Genomic DNA, 13,760 nt, shown 5'->3' with positions numbered 1-13,760 from the left:
ATATATATATATATATATATATATATATATATATATATATATATATATATATATATATATATATATATAAATAAAACAATGTCAGACCACGGAGGAAAAATGAAACAGGAAATTTCCTTAAGAAAGTTTTCTTAAGAAATTTCCTTAAGAAAACACTTATTTTCCTGTTTCATTTTTCCTCCGTGGTCTGACATTGTCACATTCTTAATCACGTGTTTATTTTCGTGATATACACATATATATATATATATATATATATATATATATATATATATATATATATATATATATAAATATATATATATATATATATATGTGTCGTACCTAGTAGCCAGAACGCACTTCTCAGCCTACTATGCAAGGCCCGATTTGCCTAATAAGCCAAGTTTTCCTGAATTAATAAATTTTCTCTATTTTTTTCTTATGAAATGATAAAGCTACCCATTTCATTATGTATGAAGTCAATTTTTATTATTGGAGTTAAAATTAACGTAGATATATGACCGAACCTAACCAACCCTACCTAACCTCACCTAACCTAGCTTTATAGGTTAGGTTAGGTTAGGTAGCCGAAAAAGTTAGGTTAGGTTAGGTAGTCGAAAAACAATTAATTCATGAAAACTTGGCTTATTAGGCAAATCAGGCCTTGCATAGTAGGCTGAGAAGTGCGTTCTGGCTACTAGGTACGACATATATATATATATAATATATATAATATATATAATATATATAATATCCTGGTTAACCAAACCAGCAACTAGTGGCCTGGTCAGAGACTCGACCATAGGGACATTGATCCTTGGAATCATTAAGAGGTATATGACAAGTACTGTATAGTCATGTGTGTAATATATTACCAGGCAGCATGAGGCATTTGTATACATTTCCTCACACCTGATGCCTCTGTTCACTTTGCAAGTAAATAGGTACTGTACCTTGGAGTTAGGTAACTGTATTGGGGAAGGTCCATCATTGGCCAGAGGGAATCTCAATTAGCCTAATTAGTTTCCTACCCCCAACAGTGGGAAACCAATGAATAAGCAGCGTGTGTTTTGAACTAGGTCATTTGTTAGTTTACCTCTTGTTTAATATTAAGCGTATCTCGTCAGATCTTTAAACAACCTGGCTATTATTTTATTCCTAAAATGCTTTGTGTATTAGTGCCATTATTAAATACACTAGCTGTACCCAGCCACGCGTTGCTGTGGCTCAGCAACACACGTGCTTTGCTGAGCCACAGCAACCTTTCCCTGTCTCTGTCCTCCCCACTTAAATGAACATGTGGATGCTTCCACTAGAGAAGCTATCCGTTCTTGTCCGATCTCTCGTAAAGGTATTCCTTATTCCGACTTTTATCCAGTTATTCATTCCTCCATCCTTGCCCGTTGACAGGGTTGTTGGTCTTCGGTAGATGGTAACAAGCTGCGTACTCTCAAACGTAGTGTGTTCCCGTGGCCTTCCTCCTGCTACCATAACCGGTGGTGGGAAACTGCTCTAGCAAGGTTGCGGATTGGCCATACTTGCTTTACTCACGGCCCTGCTCCTTATTGTCCAAATTGTGTTGTCCCTCTTACAGTTGTGCATATCCTTGTTGAATGTCCTGACTTCCAGGACGTGCGTGTGTGTTGCTTTCCGACTGTCCCTCGCGGTCACTTGTCTCTCGATAGAATTCTTGGTGAATCAGATACTTTTGATATTGTTTGCCTTATGCGTTTCTGTTCTCGTATTGGCATTCTTGGTGATATTTAGTGCCCTCTGATTATTTCGCACTTTGATGGTGCTACATAGCCTTCCCGGTTTGGTGCCTTCTTTTGATAATTACTTACTTACTCAGTCCTCCCCACCATTTGCCCCCCTCCCCCATCCCCTCGTCCTCCCAACCATTCCTCACTCCCCCGTCCCCTCGTCCTCCCCACCATTTCCTCCTCCCCTGTCCCTTTGACCTCCCCCACAATACCCCACTCCACTGTCCCCTTGTCCTAACCATTCCCCACACCACCGTCCCCTGGTCCTCCCCACCATCTCCCACTTCCCCGTCCCCTCGTCCTCCCTACCATTCCCCCCTTCCCCATCCCTTTGTCCTCTCCACCATTCTCCATTCCCCTGTCCCCTCATTCCCACCATCCCCAACTCCCCCGTCCCCTCGTCCTCCCTATCATCCCCCACTCCCGTCTCTTCGTTCTCCCCACCATTCCCCACTCCCTCGTCCGATGCATTCCCAAATGATCTGATGTTCTCATCAGAAAATTGGGAACATCAAATGACCTGATGTTGCATCACTGAAATATAAGAAAGTTACAAAAACGAAATGAAAAACAATGAAAAAATTAAAAAATAAATTATACTCACAAAATGAATGGTATGGTATACAACACAGCTCAATTCCAATGCAATGTCACATAAAATAATTAAATCAGAATGAAAATAAATCGAAATCTATATAAATTACATTCATCATTGAAATCTTTCAAATCTTTCAAACGTCTTAAAAAACAAATTTCCCCATTTAAAATAAAGGAAATAAATTTAATCCGTTCCACTCCCAAAAACATCCATACTTGTATGACATTTTTTTATGTAAATATAATACTGCACATGCAATTATAAATGTTTTGTTGTACTGTTTTAATGTTTACTTTACATTATGAAGAGTCGTTGCTGACTTGAGGGAGACGATGGGGAGGTGGGAAGGAGGAGAGGGGTTATGGAGTGGAAGGAGAATCCACCTGAGTCAGGTGGGCTCTCTCTTCTTGGGAATTTTACCCCACTGGGACTGGGTTGTGGTTCACTATTACTGGCTCTTCTTTTCTCTACTTTTGCAAAGAACGTATCTATTGACAATTGCTTTTGTCTTTGTTTTAGGATGTTCCTAAAACGAGACAGCAAATTGTCACACTTTCGCGCTCGCGGTAAACAAAAAAAAACTTGCCCCAAGTGCGCTGGGCTTTTCGGGCGATCGAGAAGCAACACTGAAAAGTGTTCTCTCTCTTTTCACTGTCTTGACCTTAATTTTCGATGTTCGTATTTCATTTTTGTACCAATGTGTTCACAATAGAATGTTCTAGAAGAACATATGTATAAAATGTCACACAAGGATGCGTTAGACCGGTACTAAATAAAAAACTACGTCGATTACACTCGTCGTGTCAACAATACAATAGTCTTACCACGAAGATACAATACAATGCTGTTCTCCCAAATAGGCTATGTGGCTATTAGAGAAAACAGAAATTTCATGGCAATGTTTATACTATCCCTACGTCGATCGGATAAGAATTGGATTTTATAAATATTTGTTCAAATGACGCTTGAGCGCGGCGTTTGGGTGCATTCGAGAGAAAAAAATATGTCGCGCTCAAGTGACATATACCTGCAAAAGTGTTAAATTAATTAAACATGTTCACACATCGGGTTGTCACTGCTATATCAGGGCAGCTTTTCCAAGAATGTGTTCACCTTTTCAAACATTTCCAACACTTCCCTGATCTCAGTGGAAGTGGCAGCATCCTCCCTTACCTCCTCATTCCCTTACTAATGGTGTAAATTGTTGATGAGGACCTGCCATACTCCCTTATGAGATCAGTCACACAGACACCACACTCATGTTTTGCTATAATTTCCTTCTTCAAATCCACAGTAATTGTGTCTTTCTTCCTCTTGACAACACTATCTTTAGCAAGCAGCTTCTTTGGTGACATCGTGCGTTACAAATTGTAGTCACAAAACCACTAAAAACCCAAAGAAAAGCACAAATAAATCCAGAGGGATGCTTGTCGTGTGGAATACAACAACAACACTGGCGTTGGAGGCGTCCGAGAATTTGCGAGAACCCACGAGACGCTAGGAAGCACTATGTGGTTTTGCTCGTTAATCGAGGTGAAGTTAGTCAATAGAGACAAATTTGCTGCGAGTGGCTCGCTCGTTACAGGAAATGCTCGTAAATAGAGCCGCTCGTTAATTGAGGTTCCACTGTAGTAGGTATATAAAAATGCGCGCGTATTTGAATGGAACGTTGTGTTAAAATTTCAAAGCAATCGGTGAAGAACTTTCGGAGATTACAGCGTGTGTTTCTCTTACGTCCAACAGTTAGTTTAGTTTAGTTCATTTATTATGCACCCCATACCCATCTTGTGGGCGGTAGTGGAAAGGGTTACAGAGGCACATAATGTGCTCAGGGACTGAACCCCACAATTCATTTAGTTAAGCAAGTTACAATCTTGATGAGCTAGTTACAAAATTCAATATAAGTCGTCACATCAACAATGAGTTCGAGATCGACCTCAAGTACAGGTTCTAAATTAAGCAACTGACATATGTGGAGAGCTAGTGTCAAAATTTATGTTTGTCCTGCACACCGCCCCCCATCCAGTGGGCAGCGGTGGATAGGTTACAATCACTTAGTTACTACCTACAGTTAGCAAACTGGGGATATTTGGCTAAAATTTCTGGTAGCAGATCATTTTGAATGAAATATTGACACATCGCTGGAACATTGGTTATAGAATTGTCTCTAAATTCACGTATCTTTTCGCACTCCATCACATAGTGACGGAGGGTGTGCGAATAATTTTGTTGACACAGTTTACATTTGGTCAGGTCTACATCAGCAGATAATGAGAATTCCCAGAGATACTTGTAACCAAGTCTAAGCCGAGCAGTAGTAACATCTAGAAGTCTGCTGATTTTATTGGATGATCCATAGATGTGTGGCTCCACTTGCATGATAGTATGATGATAGATGGAATTACTAGTGTCAATTTCACTTTGCCTCAGATCTACAAGATCTTGTTGAAGTTCTCGGTGTACTGCTGCTCTCGGATTGCTCATTGACAATCCAAGGTTACACTCAACGGCTCCTTTAAAGGCAGATTCTTTGGCTAACTTATCAGCTCTATCATGCAGGCCTCCGAATGCATCCAACAGATGGTGCTGTTTTTCAAAAAAAGCATGTTTTTTCCCTGTCACAGGTGAGGCATGTATATAATAGATATATAAAACAGGTGCCCATTCGAATGCAATGTTGTCAAAACAATTGGTAAAAAGGTTTCAAAGATTTCCCTCACTTGAAAAACACTCGAAAAACAGTTTTTCAACAAAAGTTTTTTTTTTCCCCATCACAGACGTGACATCTATATAATATGAATATAAAAACCCGCTCGGATGCAAATGGAACGTTGTGTGAAAATTTCAAAGCAATTGGTGAAGAACTTTTGGAGATTAGTGATTTTGAACAAACGAACATTTACATTTTTATTTATATAGATATACTGTACTCTATAACAATTATTAAATGTCTATCATATTCTTCTGTATATTTTTTAAATAAAAATTATAATAATAATAATAATACTAATAATCGAGAAAATCACCATCATTGATCGAGAAAATCATCATCATCATGAAAATCACCATCATTATTGAGAAAATCACCATTTTCATTGAGAAAATCACCATCTTCATTGAGAAAATCACCATGAGAAAATCAAGAAAATCATCGTTATCGCCAAGAAAATCACCACCAGACAAAATTGAGAAAATCATTTGGAGCCATGATGATTAGAACTTGCACTCTTGGTACTCCCAAGCTCACGCCTTAATCCACAGGGCTCCAACTGATTTTCTTATTAATACATGTTAATGTGATTTCTTTGTGTATAATTATTATTATTATTATTTTTATTTATGGCAGGGTAACTAAGATTTTACAAGAAAGTGACAATTGGCTAGACTTCATCCATCTGGTTCTTAAAAAGGCATTTGTGAAAGTCCCTTAAAGAAGTCTGAACTAGACTTTGGAACATGTAGGAGGGATGATGAGAAGTCAACTAATATGGATTTAAAATTTCCTAAGAGATATTAAGATACAAGCAGTGAGAAGAGCAAATTAAATGTAACATAAGGAATGTCATCAGAATGTTGCTGCAGTACTTTTTATTGTTTATACAATATAAATGTTCTACTTGAAGGAATATGGTTATATAAATATGTTTGTAGATGATGCTAAACTACTGGGAAGAATAAAGAATGTAAATGGCTATTATGCATAATTCGCATCCTCCTCATGGGAGAAAAAGGATAGGGGCATCAACAGCGAGATCAACCTAGTAGACTCTTCTAAAGGGCCAAACATTAAATGCTTGCAGGCAAGGCAAAGGACTAACTGTGGTGCAAAAGCATCACAAACAAATTTGGCAAAGTCTTAGTGGTCAAAAGCAGCAGAAATAAAGATCTGGGAGGATTGTACAGGCTGCTTGAAAAGTTCAGATTGCAGATCAGCTATAAACAGTTTCTGGTGGACAAAAGCCCTCCCCCCAAAAATTGTGTTGAAACTAGTAGGTGAACAGAGGTACCAGGTAAAAGAACACACACCCCCAAGTGTCATTGTCCTACCACACGAGTCAAACCTGGGACTTTTCACTTGTGAACCGATCGGCCTGACTAATTGAGACTCCACTATACCCAGTAATTGTTTTACATTATTGTATGTTAAAATAGTTAACAATTTTAGTGCATATGTTATTTTTGTTTTATTCAGTATAATTCTTGGTCTTGGTATTCATCCTATTTTTCGAAGAGGATCCCTAACAAAAATGTAATGTTTTGAATTCATTCAAGGTGCTGGTGAATACATTCCCATATAGAACTGGGAGTTACTGTGCTGTAATTTAGATTTAAATTTTAGCATTGTGTGTGCATATGCATAATGTACTGTACTGTATTTTGATATTTTTCAGTGAAGTTAGTAATTAGAGGAGACCGCAATGTTGGAAAGTCATGTCTCTTTAGACGCCTCCAAGGCCAGCCTTTCCACGAAGAATATACACCTACAGAAGAAATTCAGGTCTGTCTACAGTGATATTTTATATGCTTGGTAAATATAAATCACTTTTATCTGTACTATACTTTTTAAGTTCATGTGCTTCCATCTTGAATTTTCTTTTAAATAAAATATCAAGATTTGTCATAACTGAAGAGACACTTAAGTTGATTATATAGCATATACCCTAAGTGAAAATGTATTTTGCTCTGGTTGTAAAGCTCTGGCTAAATTTCCATATACTACTTCATCAATGCAGACGGGATGCATGAATAAAATTTACATCTATATTTATGCAGGCGATGAGTCACAATAACGTGGCTGAAGTATGTTGACCAGACCACACACTAGAAGTTGAAGGGACGACGACGTTTCGGTCCGTCCTGGACCATTCTCAAGTCGATTGTCATTCTCGCAATCGACTTGAGAATGGTCCAGGACGGACCGAAACGTCGTCGTCCCTTCAATTTCTAGTGTGTGGTCTGGTCAACATCTATATTTATGTTCAAACCATTACAATACAAAGGCAGATAAAAACCTGACAGTGTTTACTTAGCAAAATAAGGCTTATTAAGCACAATTAAGAGTAATATACAAAGTAAGAAATAATGGTTTATTTTCATACCTTAACCCTGGACAGTGCTTGTGATTATAGACTGCAACACTGCCAGGTGCAAGAAAAAAATATTAAACATTTTTTCTGCTTCTAAGATTGTTAAAATGTGTTTCCTGATCATGGAAAAATAATAAAAAAATTGTAGTCGACATATTTTGGCTGCAATAGGGTGAGGAAGTCTGGCAAAATTGAAGCGCTGACACACTAAGCGTCCTGCGCTGGTCTCCTCCACCCACACTGTCAGGAGGGAGTTGCCACAAAGATATTACTGTATTGCCTAATTATTTCAATGTCTCTGATTGATTTTTTTATTTTTTTCAGTAATAATATTCAATAGTGTGTAGTGAGGTATTTATGATAAAATGTGTGAACCATGACTATACTCAAAAGTATAGTGTGCATATTAGCGATTAAATTATTATGTTCATAAAACGATAAACAAATAGTTTTGCTGTTATTACACTATATGCACATATATGAAGTTCACCATAGTGGTGAATAGAAGAAGTGGAAGTTCATCATCTACATTTGTGTTCACCATAGCGAACCATTAAGCTGGTATGGTGAGTCCAGACAATAACAGAGGTCACCACAGTCAGCTGATGTGCTCTCCCTCCCTCCCTCACCAACATTCCTCCTCCCACCATACTGTTTGTGCTGTTATTATAATATATACACACATGTTATAAGTACTGTATTTGTATTTGTGTTTACCATGGCAAACCACTAAGCTGGTATGGTAAGTCCAGGCAACACCCTGGAAACAAACCGAAACTGTCTCTATTTTCTGCTTGTTACAACTTGTAATAAAGTTGTTACATCTTGGCTTAACGTGTTTATGACGTATTAGAACGTTGAATATATTGGTTGTTATAACTGGTTAGGAGGTGTTAAAACTTGTTCAAACGTTGTACCAACGTCTTAGTTTCGGTGTGTGTTTGGCGGGCACGTGGCTTCCACACACTAGCCAGTTAATACCACCTCTCTCCCCTTCTCACCAAGATTCCTCCTCCGACCATACTACTCACATCGCTAATTCTCACCACAGTGCTGCTATTATCAGAATCCTGGTCACTAAATCCTGTAAATGAATAATTTTCCACAAGTTTATTTTGTAAAGGAACGTGAGAAGTCGTTTCAATATTCTTAGATGGATGAAAATATGGCAGTGTGCTGTGGCTAGCACTGTCAACATCTTGAACAGCATTGTGTTCACCGATATCTGAACATTGTACATAGTCTTTTTCAGTCAGGCTCTTCAGTACTGTAATACTATCATTGCTAAATAATGCCAGTTACATATATATTTTGTCATTTTTTAGGCGATGCTGTGGTCACAAGCTGAACAGCAGTGCTGTTAGCTTATGCTGCATGCACCTGTCTAGGTTGCTCACTCAGTACTGAGGCTCTTGCACCCGGAAATATTGCCCACGTATTTTTTTTTTTTTTAAATGGTGTTTGTTTACTAGAGCCGTGAGGAAACTGATGTGAACCCCGTGTAACCGCAGGACTTTTAAATCTTACGTGGAACTCCCAACCATACATATATGTGGTGCGCCTTGCCGCAATAGATACTCAATCCAGCTATAAATGTATTGCGCCCTTTAAGGATTAATCATTAATGTCTCGCATTACAACAACATCTTTTATGTTTAATAACATAAAATAAACTATTTCCATTAGTCAACAAAAATATGTCGGTGATGATTTACCTGGGACAGTGCAACACACGTGTGATAGATTACCTAGCCTAGCACAACACATTCGTGTAGGACTATGTCGGAAATTTAAACTAAGTACTGTGTAGGTACTGTACTTGGAAAATGGCTTAGGACAAGTATTGTAACTGAAGAATTTGTTTCCTCTATGAAGTGTGTTAGAAACGAAATATTGACATGCGCTGCACAAATTATTTTAGAAATTCAGTTTGTTGTATATTACTGATGGGTGTGGGCACACTGCTTTAAGCTGTATAGGTACTGAATAGCTAAGAAACCCAAAGATGTAGGGCTTAATTGTTATATGATGACTTATGAAAAAGTACATACAGTAGATTGGTTATATCAAAATTCTGGAAATGGGGATGTAAGGAGATGCCTCATTTTTGGGTGAAAGAAGATAGAATGGTAAAATGGCAACTAGTATTATGGTGGAGAGTTTACAGGTGCATAAAGCAGAGAGCTCAAGGAGGTGCATGGGGCATTATAGTTGAATGGAAGGAAATACTTATTTTGAGGATTTAATGATCATCTCGAGTATTGTTTGTTGTTGGTGCAATTTATCTGGTTTAGGTTCATGTAGATAGATAGCTAGGCCTGGATTTTAAATTTAGGTTTAGAAATAATATGAGGTTGATCATCTTATAATGTGATTTATCTTTACAGGTGGCCAGTATACAGTGGAATTACAAAGCAACTGATGATGTTGTCAAAGTTGAAGTTTGGGATGTCGTTGATAAAGGGAAGAAAAAGAAAAAAGTAAATTGATAACTATCACTCATTAATTTAAGTTTACATCTTCTTGTTTTGGTGTGTAGTACTTCTCACCCTTTTCATACTATCTAGAATTTGTGAAACTGATTGAAGAAATGTAATTTTTCTCAAGTACTGTACTGACAAAAGATGGGTAATGTATGTTATGTCTTTGTACTGTACTGTACTTGTATACATTATAATGACCAGCAGGCATGGTTAGCGGCAGTTACAAATAGGAACAACTAGAGTTCACACACACATTAAAAGACTACGGTATACACTAATTCATTTAAAGTATGTGTAGTATACCGCAGGAGTAACTCGCAGCATATTCAGAGTTAAAATTATTTAGTCATTTATTTATATTACTGTAATATATTGCTCCCCAGCTGAGGGTTATTACAGTTCAGGGATGCTCCTGTTTTGGACATGCTTTTTGAAAGCCTTTTGAGTACAGTATTATCTTAAAATCATTTATGAGCTAATACACAATGTCACAGTAATGTGAAGTATTTGAGAACATATTTGAGAGCAGGATGGCAATCTTGAACCAACATTTTGAGATGATTTAATGCCATTGGGTGTGGATATATTTGATCATGTATTGTGTATGAAAGGAGTATTGTATGAATGTAATGTACATTGCTTTTAACTTCGACACACAAGTGAAATCTAAAATAAAGTTATTAAATTATTATTGTTGTGTATGATAAATTAAAGAAGCAAAGTAATGGAAACAGTTATAACCTAAGTTTAGTTTTACCTTCTGACTGTTGTGTGTGTTATTTATCATTTCTAATTTTACAGATTGATGGATTGAAACTAGATAACAGCAATCTAGAATTTGAAGAGCCAGCCCTGGATGCCGAGTTCCTTGACGTGTACAAAGGAACTAATGGTGTTATACTCATGCTGGATATGACAAAAAACTGGTATGATGCTTTTAGAAGTTGCACTTATCACTTTATATGAAGTTTTTAATTTCTCTGACTTTTCTTTATTACACCAACTAATGTAAATACTGTAATTGGTGTAAAGCTATTCTATAAATGTATCAGATAAGGACAGATTCAGTACTGTTAATTATAGATCATTTTCTGCATGAAAGATTGTAGAGACAGTGTTCAGAATTGAACATGCAAGATGTGAAATGGCAAGCACTAATCTTTCAACTAATCAAATTGTTTTGGATCAATACCCCAACTATTATCCAGAAAATTAACAATTGGTTCTTATAAAGTACAGTATTAGAAAAACATATGGATTTGGAAAAGTTATTGGAAAATTTATCCAGTAGTTGCCATAGATTGCAAAATTTCTTCCTAAGTGCATCAATAAAATAAGGAAACAATATTTAGACTATTAAAAGAAAGAAATTTTGGGAAATGTAATTAAAAAATCTAGTTTCAATACAGTACTTTGAGAGTGGGAAGATAGCAAATTAACTCCTATAATGCCCCAATAAAAAAATTACAACACAAAACATTGCCTAATTTGTTTTTATATAGAATTTTTTTTATTACTTTGGTATTTAGGTTGAGACGAATGTTCTAAAAATATCTGTAATTAATAGAAACTTGCTTCTGTGTACTGTATGTACAAAACCAATTAAGATTTTCATATTGTTATGTACAGTACTGCGTGTTTGGTGTAAGTGTTATCTGACTCCGAATTGCTCCGAGACCTCATGGATATAAGGGTTAACCCCCATTAACTGAACATGCTCTGTTAATTAAGGTGGATAACCGGAAATTTCTATGTTCGGATAATCCAAGAGTCCCAAAAATTTAGATTTTGATAATTGGACTTCCACTGTCTCTTGATACCTCTGTCAGTCTGTCTTTGACATTGCTCGTCTTACATTTTTCTGTTCTTATATTGACATCCTGCATGATATCTAGAAAAGTTGGAATATTCTGCAACACATGTGGGGCTTTATATCCTTCTGGGCTCTCTTTTTTTTTTTCTTTAATAATTACTGTACTGTCTAAGCTTGATAATCCAAATTATATGGATATTTGAGTTGGCCAAATTTTTGCCTGCAAAGTCCAAAAATCATTTGAATTTAGGGGTTTTATTCGCCAGAAATCTGGGAGTTTTATTAGCTAGAAATCTAGGAGCAGTAAAAAACTTGAGCGTGAATTAATTCAGGTCACTGGAAATTGGATTACCAAAGTTTTACGGTACAGTACATGCTGTACTAGCTTCCATTAGGTACTCGATATTGACTTTCGGTACAGGGTATTACAGATAATTTACAGTCGCAGTAAATACCGAATAGGGCATGGCTGAATATCATATAATAAGTTGTAAATGTTAACCCTTAAAGTGCAGCTGTGATCATAGGTACATCCCTGCCTGTGTACAAAAAGTAAGAAATTAAAAGCAATAATTTGTTCTTATAAAATGGTAAATTTGCATGCAGAAGTAAGGTCTGGATTCTCTCTTTGTCCTTGTGCCTGCGGACTCTCCTCCTCCCTGATTAGTCCCATTTTTCGTTCTGTGGTTAGTTTTCTTCAGGGAGTCATCGGGGGGCACCCCCAAAAATTTAGCATTAACTGTAATGAAAGATGTCTTACTGGAACAGCCTTGGTGGCTCCCCGACTCCCTCCTAACCCTCCAGGTTCATCAGTGTTCATCAGCTCCAAAACTGACTTGGGGAACTGGAAATTGACACTCCCTTCCTGCACCTCTGTGAGGGGGAAGGAAAAAAAAACAGGTTCTGGCTCTGGTTCCTAGAAGGCCAAACAGAACTTCCATGACTGGCAAGACCCATTAGCACAAGTCACACGCTAATGGGTCTTGCTCCCTGAAGGAAGATAGCTTCAGGCAGCCACTTTGGCTTTATTAGAAAGAGGCATTTCATTACATTCATTGCAGGGTTTTTGCCTTTTGTGTGCACTGGGAGATTGCCGAGTCTGTGTCATTTGCTCTGCAGGCTTTAGCGACGTATATTGTATATACTGTACCGTACAATACTGACAAGCCAAGAGATGACCATGTTTAGAGGCTTATATGTTTGCTGTTTCACTTTAGTTTTAACAATTTGTGGAATAAAACTGTTTATTTATACAGTATGTAATTGACAGAAGGCAGTGAATAAGTACTTTATATAGGCCTACTATGTAATATGTACATCTATATTACATGTAAACCTGTTCTTGTCATAGCTCAAAGGAAGTGTCTTCCAACCCACTCCTTTGCTGCTATTCTTTGCTGCTATTCTTTCCAATAATATCATCCAGAAATAAATTCAAATGCCAGCAGGAAACATTAAATTGTGATTTGAGGATAAATGCATTGCATGTGTTAAGATTGCCTCAACTGTAGTGAGCACTTAAACACATTAGCAGTGTTTATCATAGGTCTAGATTAACTCCAATACTGTATATATCTATATAGATGAATTATAACCATATTTATATGGTAATTTGTGTAAAACTGGGTGATAACAAAAATCAGCATGTGATGGGGATGCATTACCAAGGGAGAATGAATGAATGTATGATGATTGCACTTTATGGATCAAACAGCATGTGCAGTACAGTATTAACAAAATTAGAAGTTCAGTAACAAGAATGCTGTTAGATAAGGTTAAAAAAATAGACTTTAGACAGTAAAGAATGTAAGGAAGATAAACTATTGGATGAAAATATTTATTTGTAAGAAATATTATTGAAAGATTGAGAAACTTTTGGCTAAAGCACAATTGATGGAATATGAACATTTTTATTGTGAGAAGTGGAAAAGGTGTAGATGAAAATACATATCTTAAAGGGAGTGTATTGCAGGAAGTATAAGGATGTACAATATTTGTTTGGGAATACATCATTTGTTGAATTTAATGTTTACA

At 36.9% G+C, this 13,760-nt stretch overlaps 1 protein-coding gene across 5 annotated transcripts in view; it reads left to right on the top strand.

The window, feature by feature from the left end:
• Window positions 1-13,760, top strand: part of LOC123767542 (rab-like protein 6) — a 70,114-nt gene that overhangs the window by 8,629 nt on the left and 47,725 nt on the right. For 4 of the 5 annotated variants that reach the window (XM_045757238.2, XM_069310364.1, XM_045757239.2 and 1 more), the window contains exons 3-5: window positions 6,735-6,841; window positions 9,818-9,910; window positions 10,715-10,839. In XM_045757238.2, the coding sequence (XP_045613194.2) occupies window positions 6,735-6,841; window positions 9,818-9,910; window positions 10,715-10,839 (325 nt within the window). Of the gene's footprint in view, window positions 1-6,734; window positions 6,872-9,817; window positions 9,911-10,714; window positions 10,840-13,760 lie in introns of those variants that run through there. The other variant, XM_045757240.2, reaches the window with a different exon arrangement.

This window comes from Procambarus clarkii, chromosome 67 (assembly GCF_040958095.1).
Source record: "Procambarus clarkii isolate CNS0578487 chromosome 67, FALCON_Pclarkii_2.0, whole genome shotgun sequence".
Taxonomy (NCBI): domain Eukaryota; kingdom Metazoa; phylum Arthropoda; class Malacostraca; order Decapoda; family Cambaridae; genus Procambarus; species Procambarus clarkii.
This window is presented reverse-complemented; position numbering and strand designations above follow the sequence as displayed.